This window comes from Acomys minous (assembly GCF_964271855.1).
Source record: "Acomys minous genome assembly, chromosome: 15".
NCBI classification, from domain to species: domain Eukaryota; kingdom Metazoa; phylum Chordata; class Mammalia; order Rodentia; family Muridae; genus Acomys; species Acomys minous.
In genome coordinates, this window is record NC_140497.1 from 5,886,350 (window position 1) to 5,910,242 (window position 23,893).

The 23,893-nt window shown below is 52.0% G+C and overlaps 1 protein-coding gene across 6 annotated transcripts in view; it reads right to left on the minus strand.

Moving 5' to 3' along the window:
* Positions 1-23,893, minus strand: part of CARS2 (cysteinyl-tRNA synthetase 2, mitochondrial) — a 39,816-nt gene that overhangs the window by 7,933 nt on the left and 7,990 nt on the right. For 3 of the 6 annotated variants that reach the window (XM_084759833.1, XM_084759829.1, XM_084759834.1), the window contains exons 4-9: positions 22,946-23,017; positions 22,313-22,421; positions 16,709-16,792; positions 9,741-9,873; positions 9,034-9,167; positions 4,814-4,881 (exon numbers count right to left, since the gene is read on the minus strand). In XM_084759833.1, coding sequence (XP_084615959.1) covers positions 4,814-4,881; positions 9,034-9,167; positions 9,741-9,873; positions 16,709-16,792; positions 22,313-22,421; positions 22,946-23,017 — 600 coding nt within the window. The remainder of the gene's footprint in view (positions 1-4,813; positions 4,882-9,033; positions 9,168-9,740; positions 9,874-16,708; positions 16,793-22,312; positions 22,422-22,945; positions 23,018-23,893) is intronic. The other 3 variants (XM_084759832.1, XM_084759830.1, XM_084759831.1) reach the window with 3 other exon arrangements.

Genomic DNA, 23,893 nt, shown 5'->3' on the forward strand with positions numbered 1-23,893 from the left:
AGCGCCCTCCTTCCTCAGAGGCTGCATGGGGCGCTCTGCTCTGAGCCCCCCAACTGCCACACCACCAGGTGAGCTGGGTCTCTTTCGCTGTTGTCTTCAAAATCCTTTGCAGTCGTTAGCCAAGCCCAGCACAGAGCTTTCTACACAGAGCTGCAGCCGTGAGCTTCACATCAGGAGCCTGCAGCTGCAGTCAGCTCACCTGGGAGCTCCTGCAGCCTGCCCAGCAGGAAGGGCCATGCCGGCCTGGACCCACTATGCCTGCACCCCACACCTTCTCTGCGTTTCTACCTGTCCTCATGGAGTCAGCAGACAATCTACACCTATAACGTTGCGCACATCTTATCTATGAAGTTCTCCCATTTTCTAAAAGCCACCATCTTCCTTTCAGACCTGGGGTAACCAGGAAACCGAGGTCTCTTCCTTGCTCCAGAAAGGAAGTTGGGTAACTTTGTTTGGATCATATATGAGATGACAGAGCTCTGAAACCCCAACCTTAACGCTATTTTCCTTTTGGCCTCTAGGGGGCACTGCTGTGGCGTCAGGGCAGCAATGCACATAGACCAGTGTCCCTGCAGCCTTTGATTCTGCGGACAGTTCAAAGGTGTGTCCCTGCTCTGAACTATGGATGTCACCAGTGTCTATACTTCCCTGGTTCCACCACACAACCTGGCCAGGGCACCTGAGAGTGAAACCGGATGCCGTGTTTAAGTCAGTGCGGGGGAACCTCAGAGTAAACAGCTGACCCACCAGGAGGTCAGGCAGCATCATACAAACACAGCCAATCTTGAGAGGGGATGCTGCAGGCTCTAACGGTGCCACCATGGTGAGCCTGCACAGAGGAGCTGGCACCCTCACCCCATGCTGGGGAGACGCCCAGGCCACCAGGCCCTCACTGTCTCACAGGCACCTCACAACCACTGTGCTATCACCTCATTTTAAAGAAGACACAGCTATGGCTTGGAGAGGCGGGGTAGCCAGGAGGGTGATCCCCAGGCCGGCACAGGCATGGGCTCCGCCTCCACCGAGTCACTAGAAACTTTCCTGCCGACTAGGACCCGGACTAAGCTCGTGGTTGTGGTCACACGTGGTACCAGAATCTGATGACAATTCTTTTGTTGTTGGTTTTGGTTTGGTTTGGTTTTTGTTTTTCGAGAGAGGGTTTCTCTGTGTAGCCTTGGCTGTCCTGGGCTCACTTTGTTGACCAGGCTGGCCTCGAACTCACAGCGATCCGCCTGCCTCTGTCTCCCCAGTGCTAGGATTAAAGGCGTGCGCCGCCACCGCCCACTGATGACGATTCTTGACATGTGAGGCAAGAGCACATCACGGCCACAGGTGAGGAACCACAGGCCGAGGGCAGATGCAGACTGGCCAGCAGTAAACTGATGAGGTGAGAGTTAGGGTAGGGGAGAGAGAAAGCACACAGCAGCTAAGAGAGAAATGCATGACTAAAATCACCCACAAGAAGGGTGTCAAGCTGACCGCAGTGTCTGTTGGACACTGGAGAAACTGTCAAAGCTGGGGCCACTCACTGCACAGGATGGAAGTTCTGCTGGTTGCCCATTGCCAGCGTGATATCGCAGGAACACCATGTGTGCACGACCTCAGTGCCATCTTCCTGAAGGTCACCAGACCCCACCCTGTGCACACCCACAGGCCCCAGGCTCAACCATTCACAGGCTGGAGACACTGCAGTACACCTGGACTGAGCACGTGCAGACCTCCTGCTCTTTCCCTATTCCCCAAAACAACAGTGTGTAACACTAATTTGCATAGCCATTTGTACATGTCAGGTACCAGGAGTCTTCGGGAGAGCTCCTGGCATGTGTGAAGAGATATGTGCACGGTATGTGCATACATTATACTCAGGAGGGGCACATGTGTGCTACAGTGTGTATGGAGGCTGGAGTGGGGGGCACATGTGTGCTACAGTGTGTGTGGAGGCTGCGGTGGGGGCACATGTGTGCTACAGTGTGTGTGGAGGCTGCAGTGGGGGCACATGCGTGCTACAGTGTGTGTGGAGGCTGCAGTGGGGGGCACATGTGTGCTACAGTGTGTGTGGAGGCTGCAGTGGGGGCACATGCATGCTACAGTGTGTGTGGAGGCTGCAGTGGGGGGCACATGTGTGCTACAGTGTGTGTGGAGGCTGCAGTGGGGGCACATACGTGCTACAGTGTGTGTGGAGGCTGCAGTGGGGGCACATACATGCTACAGTGTGTGTGGAGGCTGCAGTGGGGGGCACGTGCGTGCTACAGTGTGTGTGGAGGCTGCAGTGGGGGGCACGTGCGTGCTACAGTGTGTGTGGAGGCTGCAGTGGGGGGCACGTGCGTGCTACAGTGTGTGTGGAGGCTGCAGTGGGGGGCACATGTGTGCTACAGTGTGTGTGGAGGCTGCAGTGGGGGCACATGTGTGCTACAGTGTGTGTGGAGGCTGCAGTGGGGGGCACATGTGTGCTACAGTGTGTGTGGAGGCTGCAGTGAGGGCACATGTGTGCTACAGTGTGTGTGGAGGCTGCAGTGGGGGCACATGTGTGCTACAGTGTGTGTGGAGGCTGCAGTGGGGGGCACATGCGTGCTACAGTGTGTGTGGAGGCTGCAGTGGGGGCACATGTGTGCTACAGTGTGTGTGGAGGCTGCAGTGGGGGGCACATGTGTGCTACAGTGTGTGTGGAGGCTGCAGTGGGGGCACATGTGTGCTACAGTGTGTGTGGAGGCTGGAGTTGGCGCTCTCCTCCCACTGTGTAAGAATGTAAAGTAAGATCATGAGCTGCTGACGTGGCTCAGCGGTACAGCACCCACCTAGCCTGTGAGACCCTGGTGCAGTCCCTAGTGCTAGCCACCAAACGGATGAGACAGACCTAACTCTTAAAATTTACTCCTTTGTCTTACTGTTCATTATCATCTTATAGCAATTGTTTATATTTATTTTATGTATAATAGAAAGCAAGAAGTCCATACACTGTTACAGAAAAAAAATTTAGTAAAAGGGGGAAAGGCTAAAACTTAAAAACTTGTGATATTAAATTTGACTTAGACATATCAAATATGTGCAAATGAGATAAGAGGACTTGCTTCTATGTATGTCCAACTTCCTCCTCAGTCAGAAATCATATCTCCACAGTGATAGTCAGCATGGGGTGCGTCCAGACCCACCTGAAGGCAATGAGATGCCCCAGTAAGGCAAGCAGAAACCAGAAGATTATGTAAGGTAATTCAAAGGCAAAGTGGCCCACCCTGCCTGAGTCTGAGGTGACCCCCAACTCCCAGAAGGATAGGACTGGATTCACAATGCACCAAGCACATCCTTAACTCACAGGGCTCTGAAGCAACAGTGAAAGAGACATCAAAACAGAACCCCTCCATAAGACCCCCAAGGGATGGGGGCAGTAAGGCCCCAGGGGGAAGGCACCCCGGCTCAGATCCCTAAAGTTCATAGACAGGAAGTAAAGCCTTCCACCATGGAAGGGTCTGGTGGCATCTGGAACACAGTGGCCAAACACCAGGGAGCACAAACTTGAAGGAAACCGAGGTGACAAAGCAGCACCTGCGAAGTGTCCCCTCCACCGTGGCCCACTCGAACAGAGTCACGCCTCGAGCATCACTTCAGTAAACACGGGAGACAGAACGATACCACAAAGAAGTAAACAAACCCCAAACATGGAGTGTTCAAAAGACCAACAGCTCAGACACAGCCAAGAGTCCATGTTACGAGGAAAAGGAAAGCTGAGGGCCTAGGCTGCAAAGATGGCTCAGGGGCTAAGAGCACACACTGCTCTTGCGGAGGCCCTGAGTTCAATTCCCAGCACCGTCAGGCAGCTCACAACTGCCTGTAACTCCAGCTCCAGGGTCTCTGCCACCATCTTCCAAGGGTACTTGCCCTCTCGTGCATGTAAACCACCCCCGCACACACACAATTCTAACACAGGAGCTGAAGGTGTACTGTGGACCAGGAACGTCACAGGCATCAAGGAGCACCCTCCCAGGCATGCACAAATATGAATCTTTTTCTTTTGTTTGTTTTTTGGTTTTTCAAGACAGGGTTTCTCTGTGTAGCCTTGGCTGTCCTGGACTCACTTTGTAGACCAGGCTGGCCTTGAACTCACAGAGATCCACTTGCCTCTGCCTCCCGAGTGCTGGGATTAAAGGCGTGCACCACCACGCCTGGCAACACAAATGTGAGTCTTGAAAGGAAATTTACAAGAGGAAAGAGGAGCGCCCACATGAAGGCTCATAACCAAAAACCATTCACAATTCCAGTTCCAGTAGAGTTGGACTCCAGCGGCCTGTCTGGATGCATCACAGACATTCAGGCAAAACACTCATATACACAAAATAAAAATAAATAAATCTTTTAAAAATTTACAAAAAGAGGGATGGAGAGATGGCTGGTGGTCCAGGTGGTTAAGAGCGCCACCTGCTCTTCCAAAGGTCCTGAGTTCAATTCCCACAACCACATGGTGGTTCACAACCATCTGTAATGTGTGATCTGATGCCCTCTTCTGGCCTGCAGGTGTAAATGCAGGCAGAGCACTGTATATATAATAAATAAATAAATAAATCTTTTTAAAAAATTTACAGAAAGGAAGGAAGAAAAATGGAAGAGATGCAATTCTGGGAAGGCAATATGAAAGGCAGGTCCATGAAGGCAGCAGCAGAGGGAGGGGCAGGCCTGAGGACGGGGCCCTGTGCCCTGAGACAAGAAGAGCGGGTCCTGGAGGGGCCTATGCAGGGCTGGCACAGACTGCTGCTTGTGGCTTCTTCCAGCAGAGCCCTGAAGCCACTTCAGCAGTCACCCCGCACACTGCCTATCACCTTACCTTAATGGTGATGTAGTTTTTTAGGGATTTGGACATCTTTTCTTCTTTGCCTTTCACATGTAAATGGCCTGAAACAAAAAGAAAAGTGTCCTCTCTGAGGTGGGTGAAGAGACGCCTACAGGGTTCTAAGCAGCCCTGAGCCCACCACAGCTGGGCCCACGAAGCTTGTGTCACCCCAAGACATAGGGCAGTAACCCACACTTGCAGGGACCTGTGTGTGTGTCACCCCAGGACATAGGGCAGTAACCCACACTTGCAGGGACCTTTGTGTGTGTGTCACCCCAGGACATAGGGCAGTAACCCACACTTTCAGGGACCTGTGTGTGTGTGTCACCCAAGGACATAGGGCAGTAACCCACACCTGCAGGGACGTGTGTGTGTGTGTGTGTGTGTGTGTGTGTGTGACCCCAGGACATAGGGCAGTAACCCACACCTGCAGGGACCTCTGTGGGTGTGTGTGTGTCACCTCAGGACATAGGGCAGTAACCCACACCTGCAGGGACCTCGGTGTGTGTATATGTGTGTCACCCCAGGACATAGGGCAGTAACCCACACCTGCAGGGGCCTCGGTGTGTGTGTGTGTGTGTGTGTGTGTGACCCCAGGACATAGGGCAGTAACCCACACCTGCAGGGACCTCAGTGTGTGTGTAGCCTCCAGGACAATATTGCACTATGGAGTGCAGTAAGAGGCCTGCACAGCCCTTGCAGCAGACACTGCTCACCCATGCATTCCTGTCGTCTCTGGGAACACTGGTGTACCTGGCTCATCCCCTATCCTGCCCTGTGTGGCTGTCAGGTTTTTTGCCACAACTGTCTTTCCAGGCCCCTCCACAGCTGGATGTCATTTTCCCATAGGTGCACACACCAGACACACAAGAAAACCAAGCCTGAGACAGGGTCTCTCTGTGTAGCCTTGGCTGCCCTGGACTCACTTTGTAGACCAGGCTGGCCTCGAACTCACAGCGATCCGCCCATCTCTGCCTCCCGAGTGCTGGGATGAAAGGCGTGCGCCACCACGCCCAGCTCACGCAGGGAACTTCTAACCTGGGGTGTGTCTCAACAAGGCTCATCTCCATGGGAGACTTTCCCTCCTTTCCAAACACACCTTCACACCGAGGGTGCTGCAAGATCGATTTGCCTGAGAAGTGGTTAAAATGTGCCTTCTCCAAAGAAATGTAACTGTGAGCCTCTAATTCTATATAATGTCAATCTTGGTGTTGACAGTATCTAGGAAATAAAACGCACTAGAGGTCAAGAACACAGGAGGTAGGCAGGTACCAAGCCAGCAGGCCCCCCTTCTCTCTTTAAATTTCTTCTTTCTCTCTTTAAATTTCTTCTCTCTGTCTCTCTCTCTCTCCCCCCCCCCTTTAAATTTATTTATTATCTATACAGTGTTCTGTCTGCATGCCAGAAGAGGGCACCAGAATCTCATTATAGATGGTTGTGAGCCACCATGTGGTTGCTGGGAATTGAACTGAGGAACTTTGGAAGGGCAGCCAGTGCTCTTAACCTGTGAGCCATCTCTCCAGCATCCCCAGCAGCCTCTCTTGTGGACCTCCCTGCTGTACATGCACCACCAGAGCAGCAACCCTGCATTTATGTCACCTACAGGGCACCCCAGCTTCCAAATTCTAGGACTTAATAAAATTGCATTTGTTGGGCTGGAGAGATGACTCAGAGGTTTAAGAGCACCAGCTGCTCTTCCAAAGGTCCCGAGTTCAATTCCCAGCAACCACATGGTGGCTCACAACCACCTATAATGAGATCTGGTGCCTTCATGTGGTGGGCAGGCACACGTGTGGGCAGAATACTGTATAAATAATAAATATTTAAAAAAAATAAAATAAGCCGGGCGTGGTGGCGCACGCCTTTAATCCCAGTACTCGGGAGGCAGAGGCAGGCGGATTGTTGTGAGTTCAAGGCCAGCCTGGTCTACAAAGTCAGTCCAGGATGGCCAAGGCTACACAGAGAAACCCTGTCTTGAAAAACCAAAAAAAATAAATAAGATAAAATTGTATTTGCACTTATCCCATGTTGCAGACACTTGTGCTCAATACCCCTTAACCCCGTGGCTGTTGAACATCCTGTGTCTCCTACCTGAGCTGCCATTTGAAAGGATAGTGCTGACCCTGTGACCTTCAGCAAACATGAGCATTTTCCTGCTTAGCACTGAAGCTCTGACACCACCAAGCTCAGATTCTGGCTCATTCCCACCTGTGACCCGCTTCTGGGGACCGCGGCCACTGTCAAGCCACTGGGTTCTTTGTTGGTGGTGGGTGTCGGCTTTTTGAGACAAGGTCTCTCTTTTCTTGGTTGCTCTAGAACTCACAGTGTAGATCAAGTTGGTCTCAAACTCACAGAAATCTACCTGTCTCTGCTCCGCCCCAAGTGCTAGCCCTGAGGACTTCCCACAGCTAGCTACTTTCATAGTACTAGACAGTGCTATGCTGACTTCTGAGGAAAAGTCCTTAATGGTGTTACCCAGCTACGTTACTGGCCTGATGGGCAAGGTGTGCCCACTGCTGCGGCAGTGGCACAAAGCCTATGGTGACCTGTGGCAACATGGCACTATCTCTTTAGTCAAAGACACTGGAACTTTTGCTGGACCTCATGGCCAAGTTAATAATATACCATGAGGTCATGTAAGACAGCCTGGTCTCCCACTGTCTACTCAGCCTGTTTGTTTAACCTGCCTTGAAGGGGACAATGTAAAAAGCAAACTAACTTGCTCTGGGTTTCTCACGTAATCAACTTTACACCCTAAGCTAACGCACAGCTGTACTCCTGTGTTGTGTACGCTAACATGCCCTCGACGCAAGAGAGCAGTGCATGTGTGGATGGATGTGAGTTATAACAATCACGTGTTAAAAAAGAGTAAGCAGATCAAAAGGGGTCTTAGTCTACAAATAACCGCCGTAGCTGTGGAAAGAAGTGCGTGGATGTAACTCCAGGACGGTGTGTTTGCTGTACCAAGTGCCTCGGGGTCAGCTGAGGTTGGCAGGAGTCAAAACTTACTCCCTTGTTTAAAAAAAACAACAACAACAACCCAACAACTCTGTTAAGGATTTCTGTAACACAGCCCTCACTGCTTTCCTGTGTGAGCCAATAAATTCAGAGCAAAGCTCTTTGGTAGACAACCAAGACACAGATTCACAGTGAGACTTCGAGTAGGCACAGACAGACACACGTCATAGACTATAGACAAGCCAGAAACCACAAACTAGGGACAGACAGGTGGAAGTCACAGGGAGAAGTGGGGAGGTGAAACATGGGAGTTTTCTCAGTCAGATCAATGCAGGGGGAGTGCTGAATTTTCCTTCCTTACTGCAGCATCACTGCCTCTTGGTGCCTGAGACTCTCTTTATTGCATTTAACCGATGCAGTAACTGACCGCTTTCTGGGTTTTTGTTTTTTTATTTTTGTTTTTGGTTTTGGTTTGGTTTGGTTTTGGTTTTTCAAGACAGGGTTTCTCTGTGTTAGCCCTGGCTGTCCTGGACCCACTTTGTAGACCAGGCTGGCCTTGAACTCACAGCGATCTGCCTGCCTCTGCCTCCTGACTGCTGGGACTAACGGCGTGCACCAGCATACCCAGCTCAACTGACCACTTTCTGATTGAGGGAATCCTACCTGGTGCTTTAACCTGGTCAAAAGCCCATGGCTCAGGGGGGCACAGGCCCTAGCGGGAAGCCTGCTACTGTCATTTTGCTGAACAACTAACTGGGCACCAAACTGTTCTCTAAACATTTGTGTTTAGACTCCCAGGTGAGCGCTGCCCTCAGCGTTGGCCAGGGCAGCCTCTGTCTGCAGTGAGCAGCAGTTAGCGCAGACTCACAAATGGCCAAGTGCTGAGGCTAAGTGATTGCTGTGAGCCCAGGCCTAAATTTAGTCCCTGAAGGCTCAAGGAATATCTCAGGATAAAAAGGCTAAGAAGGATCTAAGAGGCAGAAGACGGGAGGGGTGCTGTGAAATGTCTTCCGGTTACCAGCACAAGACTGACACAAGATTAAGCCAACACCACCGGACTGTGGGTGCCACCAGTATGGTCAAGATACACTGCATACATACATGAGACTGGCAGAGAATGAAGGAAAGAAAAGGTGCTCTATGGAAACCCAAACAATGATTTCAGTCTAACTTACTGCCCTGCCAGCAAGTCTATGTGTTTCCAATAGACAGAGTTGACACAACCAGAAAAGATGTTTGCCTCAGGTCAGGCTTACCAGAATGTAGGAAGTAATTTCCCCACTGCTGACACTGGTGGAAGACTTCGCTCTGTGCGATTTCGTTTTCATGATGTGGGAAAGCCAAGTCTGCGCCACCTGTGTGGATGTCCAATTGGCTTCCAAACACCTCGCTGCAGGGCAGAGTGCAAGCAAGCACGTGTGAGCTGCCTCTACAGCTGGCCCACACCTCACACTCACTCCCAGCAGCACCTCACGCCATAAAAATGTGGTTCTGCTCAGCTACCCACGGATCTACCAGGCTGGCTGGGAGGGCGGGAGAGCCGACTGTTGGAGCTGTGAGCACCCTGGGGAAGCACAGGGGTGCCCGAGGGCAGGGAGGGTAGTATGGGGCTACTCCCAAGGCTGACGTAGATTCTGGTCTCAGGAGGAGCGGGCTGGCCAGAACACGGGCACATACATGGCTTTTCAGTGGTGCCCTGCCTAGCTTCGGTGCACTAACATGCTCTCAGGCTTAAGCTACCATCAGGGAGCATGAGGTCCCTGCTGTTGTAGGACAGGCACCTTCTTCTGCTAGCAGGAGGCCATGCTGAACAGGGAGGCTGGCACACCCCGGGCAAGGCTGGGCACTCCTCCTCATGGCCCCAGTGGCTACCCTCTAGCCTGGTGACTGTTCTGTCCCTCAGCAAGGCCATCCTGTCACACTGGCTTGAACATCTGCGGCCTGGGAACTGCTGGGGCCTTACCTTGCCATGGTGGAGCACTCAATATGCCAACCGGGCCGTCCGTCTCCCCACGGCGAGGCCCAGAACACCTCCTGAGGCTTGGCTGCCTTCCACAGGGCGAAGTCACTGGGGTGCCGCTTGTCAGAGTCAACTGCTGGTGACAGAAGGTTATTGAGTGAGAAACCATAGTGCAGCACTCGCCACCAATGTCCCCGCAGTGATGATGGCGTGTCTCCTCTGTGCATCTTCCTTCTCACAGCCTCATGCCTCCACCCACCGTGCACCATCCTTCCCCACCAGGACTGATGCTTCCATGTCAACAGGCAGAGCAGACGGTAGTAGTACCCAGGAAGTTGGCCACAGAGCCTGCAAACACCAGGGCCCAGTACCTGGCCAGCTCTGTTCAGGCAAGTGTGAGGGGCCGAGTTCCTAAGTGACTTTCTTCACAGTGACAGCAATCTTTCAGAGGGCAAAGGTCATTATCAAAGAGAGACATGAGGATAGAGGGCAGTGAAAGTCAGGAGAAAGAGCGCGCAGGGACGTGTCAGTCCCCCCAAGGACTGTGCAAAGCTGTTGGGTTCAACAGACAAGTCCCCAGACTAACTCTGCCCTCCATTAAATGCCACCCAGACATAGTCAGCTCACTGTTTCCTGGCTGTCGCTGGGTTTACTGTCCCTACTGACATACATTGACAGAAATGAGGTCACCGGGTCAATGTGGACCTCCGCCCCACAATGCCATGCATATGCTGAGCACAATGGGAGCCATTGGGAAGCTCAGGCTAGCAAATGGGGCTGGGCTGACACGAGAGGCCCAGAGAGCAACACAGAGGGTTTGCAGCCCATTGATGTGGGGCAAAGTTGGCAGGAACAGACAGGAGCTGGGCAGGGCAGCAGGGGCAGAGGGCCATTCCAAGTAAGAGGTCTGTCTGAGCGGGGGCAACATGCCTGGTGTTCTAGCAAGCTGGCTGCCCCAAGATGGTTTATCTATAGCCCCTAAAATCTCAGGTTTGACCTGGGGCTGGCTCTACTCATACAGCTTTGCCAAATACCCTGCCTGCCCCACAAGCCCCCTGACTGCCCCCGAGCCCCTTAACTGCCCCATAAACACCCTGACTTCCCTGTGAATACCCTATCTCATGAACACAGTTGCCTACCCCTCAAATACCCTGACTGCCCCCCGAGCCCCCTAACTGCCCCTGAAACCCCTGACCAACCCCGAATCCCCTGACTGCCCCGTAAACACCCTGACTGCCCCATAAACACCCTGACTTCCCTGTGAATACCCTGCCTATCTCATGAATACAGTTGCCTACCCCTCAAATACCCTGACTGCCCCCCGAGCCCCCCTAACTGCCCCTGAAACCCCTGACCAACCCCAAATCCCCTGACTGCCCCGTAAACACCCTGACTTCCCTGTGAATACCCTGCATACCCCTTGAATACCCTGACTGCCCCCCAAGCCCCCTAACTGCCTCTGAAACCCCTGACCAACCCCAAATCCCCTGACTGCCCTGTAAACACCCTGACTTCCCTGTGAATACCCTGCTAATCCCATGGACACCCTGCCTACCCCTCGAATATCCTGACTGCCCCCCGAGCCCCCTAACTGCCCCTGAAACCCCTGACCAACCCCGAATCCCCTGACTGCCCCATAAACACCCTGACTTCCCTGTGAATACCCTGCCTATCCAATGAACACCCTGCCTACCCCTCGAACACCCTGACTGACCCTGAACACCCTGCCTACCCCATGAACATCCTGACTGTCTCCCAACACCCTGACTACCTGTGAGGCTGGTGCAGGCTTGGGTACAAGCCCTGGGAATTTCAGGATGAGATTTCTCAGTACACACTGGCTCATTTGGAAGTCAGATGTGGTGCCTCGTGTGTCTAGATCTTGTTAAATGACTACACTTCAAAGAAAAAGGAAAAGTGGCTGGCACCAGGCAGGCAGGGTGACTCACTCACACAGCACAAGAGAATGGAAGCTGTCAGACTTCACTGACTAACACTGTTAGGAAAAAATGGTCCACGGGCTCCAGGACACACTGTGGACAAAGATTATGGTAGGACACTGTTAATGCAGAGCCCCCGAAAGCACATGGCTTGTCCCCAAGCAGAAACTGCTGGAAACAAACCCAAGTCAGGCAACAGACTGGGTAAAACCCAAGGCTGCCGGTGTCATCACACACACAGGGAACCAAAAGACAGGATGGTGCATACAAAGGAAGCATCTAACCATGGAGGTCGCAGGGCCATCACAGGACAGTGGCCACCTGTCAAGCTCAGTGCCCAAAGTAAACGGCCCCTGAGCAGACAGGGCCCACCAGACCTTGAGTGGCAGCTTTGATGACCAGGGCCTTGGCAACACCCCACTTCCTACACACACACACACACACACACACACACACACACACACACACACACACACTCTCAACCAGCTGAGCCATGTGGAGAAGAGATACTTTGAAGGGCTCAGTGCACACTCTGTTCAAACCACAGGGCTTCCAGAACACAAACAGAGCCCACCCTACAATGAGCAAAGGGCCCAGTCACACCAGATGGAGAGTGGCAAACTGTTTAAAAGACACAGAGTCTGGTGATGGCCCCATGACAGAAGGGCAACTGAAGGGTTAGCAAGCACATGGCTACGGTAGGGAGCTGCGAGCCTGGACCATTAGTGAGCGCCTAATGGTTCAGAAGACGGAGGGTGACTGTGAACGGAACCAACTCTTTATATTTTGTGTGTACGGGTGTTTCGCCTGCATGGACTGAGGGACTAGGAGTTAGTCCTCTTATCAGTAGTCAGATAGGGTGAGGAATTAAAGATGGCATTTCGCACCTCTCAGGCCTGAGACAAAAGCAAGCGTGGCAGCTTAAAATAGAGGTCATGTAGGCTTTTGTCTCCCGCCAGCTGACTGGCTGATGGACTGGCTCAACAGGTCTGGGGCTGCACCAGGACATGCAGCACAGCGGTTGTCAACTACCCAGCCATCCCATCTTTCTTCAAACCGACAAACCCGAAGCTAGTAAAGGAAGACGAGCCCACCGCCGGCAAGGAGAAGCTGGCTGCCCACTCTGTCATGCAGAGGCCTTTTCCTCCGTGAAGCTGCTGTGTGTGCTTCCTTACCCCTAACCAGAGCCTCCCTTCACCTGCTCACTCCCCGTTTGAGAATGTCCCAAATGCTGCCTGTCACAGAAATGAACCCAATCCAACCCCCTAGACATGCAGTGGCGTCAGAGGCCAGAAGATACTCTAGGAATGGAATTACAGATAGTTGTGAGTGCTGTGTGGGCGCTGGAAATCAAACTGGAGTCCCCTTGGAGAGTGGCCACTGAGCCATCTCTCCAGCCCTTCCCTTACACCCCACTGTTGCCATAGAAACTGCTAAGAAGTACCCAAGTAACAGCCTGTCTTTGTAAAGTACTCCAGCAAGCAAACAAGAAAATGACAGAGGGACAATACCATTGTCACAGAACCCCTTTGCGATCAAGAATGTCTGCTGGTGGCGAGAGGAACATTAAAAAGAAGCCACCGAGGCCTTCTGGGTCTTTTAGTGATGAATGCATTACCCACATCTGCAGATACCTGGAGCTGTCCTAAGCCCGTACATTAAATCACCAAGCTATAGGAAGTGTGTGGCGGGGAGGGAAAGCCATGCAACACTGCAGCAAATGCCACTGAATAGATGGGGACAGGGACAGAAGAATGGCAGGGGACAAGTGGTGGGGGGGAGAAACACTAGAGAAGACCTGAGGATACAAAGCTCCTGGAGACACGCAGAGTCAGGGTCGAGCAGACACTTAGGATGGAGCGGAGGGAAGGAAAGTGCTGTCACACGGGAGGGGTACAGGGGTCATGCAAACACATAATACAAGCACCCCAGCACCAGGGCCGCCTCTCCTCACAGAGGTGACCACAGGACCTCAACCTAGGAGAAGTCACAAGCAGGATCCATTTCCTGTAGAGTCATTGCTACAATTCCAAACTTGAAGAAAGTGAAACTCCTCGCTCTGAACTGATACACCAGGCAGTGTGGTAGAGCCTGCCATGGCGCCAGACGGCTTAGTGCCTTTGCTTTGCTAAACACCAATCCCCAATTTCAAACCTTTACTCACAGTGTCCAACAGAGCTGCAGTGAGAGGCCGGGGTGGGGGGTGGGGGAAGCACTCTCCCTTATTGCTGAAGATGCGGGGTGGTGCTGCCACAAAACCAAACAGGTCTTCCATGTGACACAGCCATCGCGCTCCTCGGTGTTTACCCAAGATGCTGAAAACATTCACGCACAATCCTGCACATGGACGCCTAATCCCTAACTGCCTAAACATGAATGCAGTCAAGACGGGCTTCATAAGTGGATGGACTGAGTAACTCCAGCACACAGACGACCGAGCATCCATTATTCAGTATTTGTGAGAGCCAAGTACCCGAACAAGCCAAGGCCTGGAAAGCTTGAAAGCATATCACCAGCCGGGCATGGCCATCATGCCTCTAACGCCAGCCCTCAGGAGGCAAGGAAGGAAGACTTCCTCAAGACCAAGGCCACACTGGGCTACATAGTATCAAACAAGGCCGTTTCCAGAAGCAAAGCACAAAAGCCTATTAAAATCAGAAAGAAACCAACCTGGAAGGCCTATGCTCAATGTGTACAATTTTGCAACATTCTGAAGAAACAAAGTTACTGATAGTGAAACGGTCACTAGGGTGAGGTAGCAGAGACCCGAGAAGCACTGAGCATAGGTGGTCTCAGGGCTGGGAAACCACTGCATGTGATTGTGTTGCATGGGAATGTGGCATGAAGCATTTATCAAAATGCATAGGACATCCACACCAAGGAGCCCACTAACAAACTATATATGAGAGTGACGCAGCTCACTCCTGTGGTGTTTGGACTGCTCTTAGGGATGATGGGCTGAGTCCCCCAGAAGAGGTCAAGTGCGCATTCTGAACCTTCTCCTCTGGTGGGCTGCAAACCCCAAGAGCCACTGAAAACAAATCCAAAGCCTGAGAACATAAAATCCTAAGCTGCGCCTTGTGGCAAACATCTGCATCCCTAGCACATGGGGACAGAGGATCTGAGGTTGTCTCTGCTGTACAGCAGGTTTCAGGCTGAGACTCTTTCCCCACAACCAAAAACAAATCAACAAAACTAGCTTGCTTCTACCAGAACTTTGCCATTCTCCCAAAGCTGCCTTCCTGAAAGGCTAAACCCAAGCCTGCCTTAAACCATAGTCTATAGGGAGTGGGCATTCCAGAATGCTCTTCTGAGGGTGTGAGGCACAAAAGGAAGCTATTCATTGGCTAAAAGTAACAACATATCATTTCTGAGGGCCAAGTAAACAAGGCCGTTAAAAATTAGGTTCAGCTAGGTATAGCAGTGCATGCTTTTCCTCCCAGCTGTTGGCCTCACTCTGAGTCTGAGGACAGCCTGGTCTGCAGAGCAAGCTCCAGGACAGCTGGAGCTACACAGTGAAAGCCGGTCTCAAAAATAAACTTAAGAAATTAAAAACTGGGGAGGGTACCAAGCAAGGGAGTAACAATCAGGATGTAATGTGAATAAATTATAAAAAACAAAAAAAATTTCAAAGATTAAAACCTACACTGGGGATGAATGTATTATCCACATTCTCGACCCGCAGACGCTGGACGTTGGGCTAAGCCTGTAAGGTAATTACCAATTAAGAAGGTCGGACATAGAGAGAAAGCCATCGCAACCCAGCCAGCAAATCCCGCTGAGCAAAGGAACCGGAAATGGTTCTTCAGCAGGACGGCAGGAGGAGACACTGGGGGAGGAATACAGGGGAAACAAAACGTTCTAGAAGATTTGGCGATACAAAGCATCTGCAGGTCATGAATTATAGCAGTAATTAAAGGCACGTGCTGTCAAACTCGCCATCCATAGGAGTTTAAATTCAGTTCTACATGTTTATTATTTTTTTTATTATTATATCTTATTCACATTACATCCCGATTGTAATGCCCTCCCTCCTATCTTCCTGTTCCCACCCTCCCTCCCTCTTCTGCCCTCTGACAGGTGGGGTCCTCCTGCCTATCAGGTCTCATCTGCATAGCCTGCATCCCTATCCTAGGTGTTCCCACAGGGCCTCTCCGCCAAGGGGCAGTGTTCAAATCACTGGCACCAGAGTTCCTGTCAAAGGCAGTCCCCCAATCTCTAGCCTCCCTCCCCACATGGAGAATGAGCTGTCCATCAGCTTTGTCTGAACAGGGCTCTAAGTTCTCTGCCTGCAGTGTCCTTGGTTGGTGCATCAGTTTGTACAGGCCCCCCGGGTCCAGAGCCACTAGCCTTGACAGTCTCTTAGTGCAGCTCCTGACAACACCCAGAACCCCATCTTTCCACCCCCCAACTCTTCACCCAGAGTCCAGCTGCAAGTCCCAGTATCTGTCCTGATCCCCTGGGTGAGGTCTCTCAGAGGACATCTATGTTGGGCTAAAATCCACTTATAAGTGAGTATAAACCATGTGTGTCTTTCTGGGTCTGGGTTACCTCACTCAGAATGATCATTTCTAGTTCCATCCATTTGCCTGACATCAATATTTCCTTGGTTTTGGTAGCTAAATAGAATGTTTATTATTTATTCTCCAGAAAAATGACCTCAACCTAACCAATTATTGAAGCACAAACAGCACAGGAATAGACTGACTTACGCTGAGAACTGAGTGTACACCAGCAAGCAGTAGAAGAGGCCACACTACCACATGTGTGCGTGTTGTCCCATGCAAAGAAATTCCAGAAGTAAGGAAAGGGAGCAAACAGCATGGGTGGGTGCAGAGCAGGACTGAGGCACAGGGTGCAGAACTTGCATTCAAACTTTCCTCTGCAAGTCTCACCTGTTCATGAAAATGGATTAGCCCCACAACAGGGTTAAGGACCCCAAGTCAGCCCCAGTCTCTCCAGTTCCAGATCTTACTCTCAGAACTCCACACTCAGAGACTGAGGCTCACGGGGACACACACAGTCACCTACCTGGCTCTGCAGCTGCACCGGGAACCACGTTGACCAGCTTGCCATACTTGTCCCCTCGTGCGTGCAGATCGAAGTAGACGCTGCCTGTTTGACAGAGACAGTTGTGTGTTTAGCACTTCCTCACCCAAGGCCACCACACTGGTGATGTCTAAAGTCTAACAGCAGTTACAGTTCAGCACAGAAGAGGGTACTCAGCCACTGTGAGGCCAGAAATAAAAGGAGCAACACCGCTTCATTAACATTACCTGGCACAACATGAACAGCAGGTGCAAAGGTGAAAACACAAGAATTCTTTGCAGAGCCAGGCGTAGTGGCGCACACCTGTAATCCCAACACTCAGGAGGCAGAGGCAGGTGGATCGCTGTGAGTGTGAGGCCAGCCTGGCCTACAAAGAGAGTCTAGGACAGGCAAGGCTACACAGAGAAACCTTGTCTCAAAAAACAAGCAAACAAAAAAGTTCTTTGCAAAAGGTTGAGACAAGTCCTTTTAGGTAGGGAGAAAGAAGGAAGGAAAGGAAGAAAGAGAGTGTTAAGATGCCTTATAGGATATGCCTATAGTCCCAGGAAAACAAGTTCCAGGCCACCCTGAACTACACAGAGACCCCATCAGTAAGACAAAATAATACCATAGGATGACACAGAGAAGCCCTCTCGCAAACAAAACAGAGCAAAATACAAACAAACAAACAAAACCCCACACTCAGCTCTTCAGCTTTTAGTTGCACACTAACTTAAAAAGACCCCATTTTGGAGGCTGGAGATATGTTCAGTCAGTAAAGTGCTGTGCAAGCATGGAGACCTGAGTTCAAATCCCCAGCACCCACACAGCGAGTCCGGCATGGGCGTAAGTGCCGGTAACCCCAGCCCAAGACTGGGAGAGATAAGAAGATCCATGGAGCTCACTGGGCAGCCAGCTGCATCGTCGTGAGAGATCCTGCCTCAAACACAAGGTCAAGAGGAAGACACAGTCCACCTCAGGCTTCCCCACGCACACAAGCACACGTGTAAACACACTGTCTTAGGGTTTCCAGTGTTGTGATGAAACACCATGACCAAAAGGCAGGTTGGGGAGGAAAGGCTTTACTCTGCTTACACTTCCAGGTCACAGTCCAATAGTGGAGGAAGTCAGGACAGGAACTCCAGCAGGGCAGGAGCCTGGAGGCAGGAGCTGACGCAGAGGCCACGGAAGACGGCTGCTTACTGGCTTGCTCAGCCTGCTTTCGTAGAGAATCCAGGCCCACAGGTCACAGGTGGGCTGGGCCCTCACTTGTTGATCAGTAGTTGAGAAAATGCCTTACAGCTGGATCTCATGGAGGCAACTGCCTCACCTGAGGCTCCTTTCTCTGATGACTCTAGCTTGTGTAAGTTGACACACAGCCAGCCAGTACACACATGCATGCACCATACACACTCCCACACACACCGCGCGCACACACTAACTCTACCCAGGCATCTTCTACAGCAACACAGCCTGCACACTGCACCTCCAGTGTGAAGGTGAAGTGCCTGCACTACAGTCCAAGATCTCAGGGAGACAGTGGTTACTGCAGGGAGGGGGAGAAGGTAGGCGACTTAGAAAACAAAGCCAGCCAACCAGGCAGCACGTCGACCTGTCCTGGTAGTGCCCTGGTCACGCACGCACGCTCTCAGGTGCAGACAGCACTCACTCCTGGAAGACAGCAGCTGAGGAAACACTGTGGTTCTCTGGGTAGAAAAACCATGGGGGTCACTCTCTACCCTGAGACGATTACCCTGCACTGGAACAAGCCGAGACAGTACCTGTCTTTTCAAAAGTGCTTCTTTGGAATCAAATTCCTTCACTGTGAGATGGGGCTCAAGAGGACCTGTGCCCAGCAGAGGACCTGGCTCCATACTTGGCCCTTTACCTGTGCCCAGCACCTCAACTCTTTTGTTCTTGGCAGGAGCAACGAACTATTGAGTAAAAACAAAAGAACTGGGGATGGAGGAGGGGAAAGATAAGATTACACACGTCCACACAGAAGTGGAGACACCAAAGCAGAGGCGGACGTGCTGCCTTCTGCCACGGTGGACCACTGAGGACGCCACAGGGCGTTCATTCTTGGGAGGGTTTATGGGACACAGCAGGGGCTCTCCAAGCACAGGCAAAGCTCCGGCTCTGCATGGGTCAGCTGTGGTGGACACCCCTGTAACTCCAGGATTCGGGAGGTGAGGCAGGAGGATCAGCATTCAAGGTCATCCTCAGCTACAGAAGCTGACAACTAGCCTGGGACCCATAAGACCAGATCTCAAAAGAAAAAGAAAAAAGCCAGGGAAAGGAAGGGAAGGTACGGCTGAGACCCGTGTGTGATCATAGGAACAGCCAAGCATGAACTGCCAGAGACAGGCATGGTGTAACAAGCTGTAAGCAAAGACAGAGTGGGAAGAGGGTATGCCAACAAGACCGGGACTCAAGTGAGTCACAGGAAGCAGTGGGGCGCTGGCTCAGAGGTTCTAAAAAGGCATAACCACTAATGAGGCTTAACTCCATTATGCAGGCAGGAGGCCACCAGGAGGGACCTGTGCCAGGCCTTGCAGCAGCACGGGAGCTCAGGAGCAGTGATGAGGGCAGGTGAACTCTGCTCTGGTGACTTACAGTGTGAGCTGGTCTGAGTGAAAATGGCCCCACAGGGGGCCGGAGAGATGGCTCAGAGGTTAAGGGCACTGACTGCTCCTCCAGAGGTCCTGAGTTCAATTCCCAGCAACCACATGATGGCGCACAGCCATCTATAATGAGATCTGATGCCCTCTTCTGGTGTGCAGGTGTACATGCAGCAAGAGCACTGTATACATAATAATAAATAAATAAATCTTTTTTTTTTTAAATGGCCCCACAGGCTCCCAGGGAGGAGCCCATTAGGAGGTGTGGCCTTGCTGGAGGAAGTGTGTCACTGCCCCCCCACCCGACTTTGCGGTTTCAGAAGCTCAAGCCAGGCCCGGTGGTTCACTCCCTCTTCCTGCTGCCTGGCCATCCAGATGTAGCACTCAGCTCCTTCTCCAGCACTGGCCGCCTGTGTGCTGCCATGTCTCCCACCATGAGGATAACGGACTAAACCTCTGCACTGTAAGCCAGCCCCAGCTAAAAGCTTTCCTTTATAAGAGCTGCCGTGGCCATGGGGCCGCTTCACAGCAACAGAACACTGACTAAGACACAAGGCGCGCTTGGAGATGAACAGCCTAGGGCTAGGCCCAACAGTCTCCAGGGGCCCAAGGGTAAGAGTGCTTGCTGTGAAAGCAGGGGACCTGTGTGTTCACATCCCAAGCACCCACATAAAGGCCAGGTGTGTCTCTGCATGCCTGTAACCCCCATGCTGGGGGGCAGAGGGTGGCTGAAGACAGGCACATCCTGGGAGCTCACTGACCAGCTAGCCAGCCAGCCTAGCTGTAACTGTGAGTTCAGGGTTAGGGAGCAGCTCTCTCAAAAAGCAGAGTGACCTTTAATCCCAGCACTCGGGAGGCAGAGGCAGGTGGACCACTGTGAGTTCAAGGCCAGCCTGGTCTACAAAGTGAGTCCAGGACAACCAAGATAACATAGAGAAATCTTGTCTTGAAAAACCAAAAAATTAAAAAAATGAAAATAAATAAATAAATAAATCAAAAAGCAGGGTGAAAGGCAGCAGAGGCTACCATGGGATGGTTCAAGCATGGTTCTTGTTCTGTGATCTGGTGTCTGAAGTCTGGATGAACAAATGCTGGGTGGCTTCCTAAGGGACATGCGGATCACCCAGGGGCATGGACTTTGGGTGTCACCCCTGCTAAGTTGGTTTTGCAGTCTGATAGCTCAATGCCTACACGGAAACGACGCGGCGCCCACGCCGAGAGGAATCCTTTCAGCTGTGTAGTCAGTTCCTAGCCACGTACACCCTTCATCACGTGTGTGAGAACCAGGGCACTATTTCTCTTGCTTCTCCACGTATTACATACATGTAGGAGGAGAGCAGGCCGCTATCCGGGAGTCAGTCTGTTTCAAAAAACTGTTTCCTGGAGGGAGAGTCGGGTGAGGAGCTGCCAGGCGGCGGGTGAGGCTGCTGTAGCAATGGCCACACAGCAGGCACCTTGGTGGCCAGGCCACTGTGTGCAGGATGTCAAGGCAGCGTCTACAGCTCTCCCAGCGTAATGACCACCAACGAGAGGGCAGGTGACCAGCTTTAAATGTAGGAACTGCTCAAAACCAAGAAAGCTTGTCTTTACCTGGTGTGCTGGCTAGTCTTATGTCAACTTGACACACAGCTAGAGGTATCTGAAAGGAGGGCGCCTCGGTTGAGAAGGTGCCTCCATGAGATCCAGCTGTCGGGCATTTTCGTAATTAGTGATTAATGGGGGAGGGCCCAGCCCACGGTGGGTGGGGCCATCTCTGTCCAGGCTGGTGTCCTGGGCTCCATAAGAAAACAGAGTGAGCAAGGCCTGAGGAACAAGCCAGTAAGCAGCTCCCTCCATGGCCTCTGCGTCAGCTCCTGCCTCCAGGTTCCTGCCCTGCTTGAGCTCCTGCCCTGACGTCCTTCAGTGATGAGCAGTGCTGTGGAAGTGAAAGCCGACAAACCTTCCCTCCCAGCTTGCTTTTTGGCCTCGGTGTTTCACTGCAGCAATAGAAACCCTGACTGAGACACCTGGTACCTGGCTAAGGTCTCTGCAGACTGAAGACTGCATAGACTTCCGCTAGCTGCTCGTCTGGGTTAGGCTGAATAAATACACATTGCCTTCATAGCATCTAACATATCTACGTTACATGCGTACATAACATACCTCCATCACATGCATACATAACATACCTCCATCACATGCGTACATGTATGCATAAAATGGGGTGGAGAGCGGTAGAGAAAGACACTTGACATCCTCCTCTGACATCCCAGTGCATGTGTGTGTGTAGGCACAGGTCCCTGTGCACAGGTCAGCTGCCTCTAACTCCAGCTCCAGGGCATCGGATGCCCCTCTGTGGTCCCTGTGGGCACTGCACCCACATGCACGTGTACACGGATGCATGTACACAACACACACACACACACACACACACACACACACACACACACACACGGGGCTGGAAAGATCAGTAGTTAAGAGTGTTTGCTGCGATGTGGGGTGGAACAGCGTGGCGGGGCACTCCTTTAATCCCAGCACTCTGGAGGCAGAGGCAAGCAGATCTCTGTGAGTTCTAGGCCAACCTGATCTACAAAGTGTGTTCAGGACAGCAGGGGGTACACAGAGAGACCCTGTCATGAAAAACTAACAAAAGAAAAAAAAGAAGAAAGAAAAAGAAGAGCGCTTGCTGCTCTTGCAAAGGCCCCAGGTTCCTAACACCCACACTGGGCAGCTCACAATTGCCTGTAACTACAGGCCTGGGGATCCGACTCCCTCTTCTGGCCTCCACAAGCACCCACACACATGCACGCGCGCGCACACACACACATGTGCACACACACATATAAATAAATAAAAATTTAAAAACTGAGCTGGACAGTGTTGCAGTCTCAGCACCAAGGCCACATCAACACAGCCAGCAGAGTGTCCGCACACGCCAGCCCCGACACAGTCTGCGTCTCAGACCTCCATTGGTGTCCCCCAACAATTAGTTTTAACTTTCACGAGCTACCTTCGGCTGTGGGGTAAGCGTGGCCGTGGGCAATGATGCCTTCAATGAACGAAATTATCTGAGGGATGTTCTCAGTGACTCTCAGGTACACTGTCGGCGGCAGCACCTGGAAAGATGCAGAGACCAAGCAGACAGGTGACTTCCAAGCCCACAGGGGCCAGGAGCAGACTCAGCATGACTGACAGGGCGGCCGCCAGCCTGAGTCCTAAATCATGATGGCCATGATGCCCCTGTGACCCAACTGGCTTTTCCTGTGTGGTGTCCTTACCAGCTCTCACCAGACAAGGTTAGGGCTGTGTGTGTGAGTGGGTGGGTGTGGGTGTGTGGTGTGAGTATGTGGTACATGGGCAACAAGGAGCAGGACAGCCAGCCCTCAGTGCCAGGAATGTGCCTGACTCTCACAGGAATGTTAGACAAATCAGGGACATTCTGGCAAGGACACAGCCTCTTCATCCTGACTGGTACACACATGGCCTCCTTCAGGCCCAAAGGAGAAGAACCCAGCTCCCTCCACTGAGCCCGTCCCAGGGTACACTCTGCAGTGCTGGCTCTGTGCCATTTCTTCAGTCTTGACACCACAGGGCCTGGACTCAGGCACATGGGTCATCCACCATGCCCTTCGCCGCTTACCTTCAGAGCCGCCATGTCTTGTTTAAATTCCTCTTCGAAAAGCCTGGCGAGAGAAGCGGGCGACACACTCATCTGCACAAAGTCAGACAAGGACATCAGTGCACCAGCAGGATCCCTGCAGACAGGATGGTGGCACGTGCCTCACTGGGGCTCAGCCTCAAGAAGGGAGTGCTCATTTTAGGTGTTAAACCTACCCTAACGCTCAGTAGTCAGAGGCTTATGGGCCCTGCCCTCTGGAGACAGAGAAAAGTGGCTGACTAAGGGCACCATTTCCAGCACATGATAAAAACAAACCACCTCCCCTACCCACCTCTATAGATGCAACAGCCTTGGACTCCATAGGACAAGAAATGAGGCTCTGGGCTGGAGAGATGGCTCAAAGGTTAAGAGCACCACCACCTGCTCTCCCAAAGGTCCTGAGTTCAATTCCCAGCAACCGCATGGTGGCTCACAGACGTACATGCAGGCAAAACACTGTATATTTAATAAACAAATCTTTAAAAGAAAAAAAAGAAAGAAAGAAAAAGAAATGAGGCTCTATCTTACCCACAGCAGGAAGAAATGGTTAAAAAAAAAAAGGCAGGCCGGGCGTGGTGGTGCACGCTTTTAATCCCAGCACTTGGGAGGCAGGAGGCAGGCACTGGTACTGACACCTTTGTGCTGGTCTCAGGCCACTGGAGGCTGACACAGTAGGACATCCCTTAGTGCTGGGTTCTCAGAGGAGGCTGGGACCCAGCACATGCGCCTCTAAGATGCTGAGCAGACAGCCGGGCGTGGTGGCGCACGCCTTTGATCCCAGCACTCAGGCGGCAGAGGCAGCCGGATCTCTGTGAGTTTGAGGCCAGCCTGGTCTTCAAAGTGAGTCCAGGACAGCCAAGGCTACACAGAGAGACCCTGTCTCAAAAAAAAAAAAAAAAAAATAATAATAATAATAAGATGCTGAGCAGG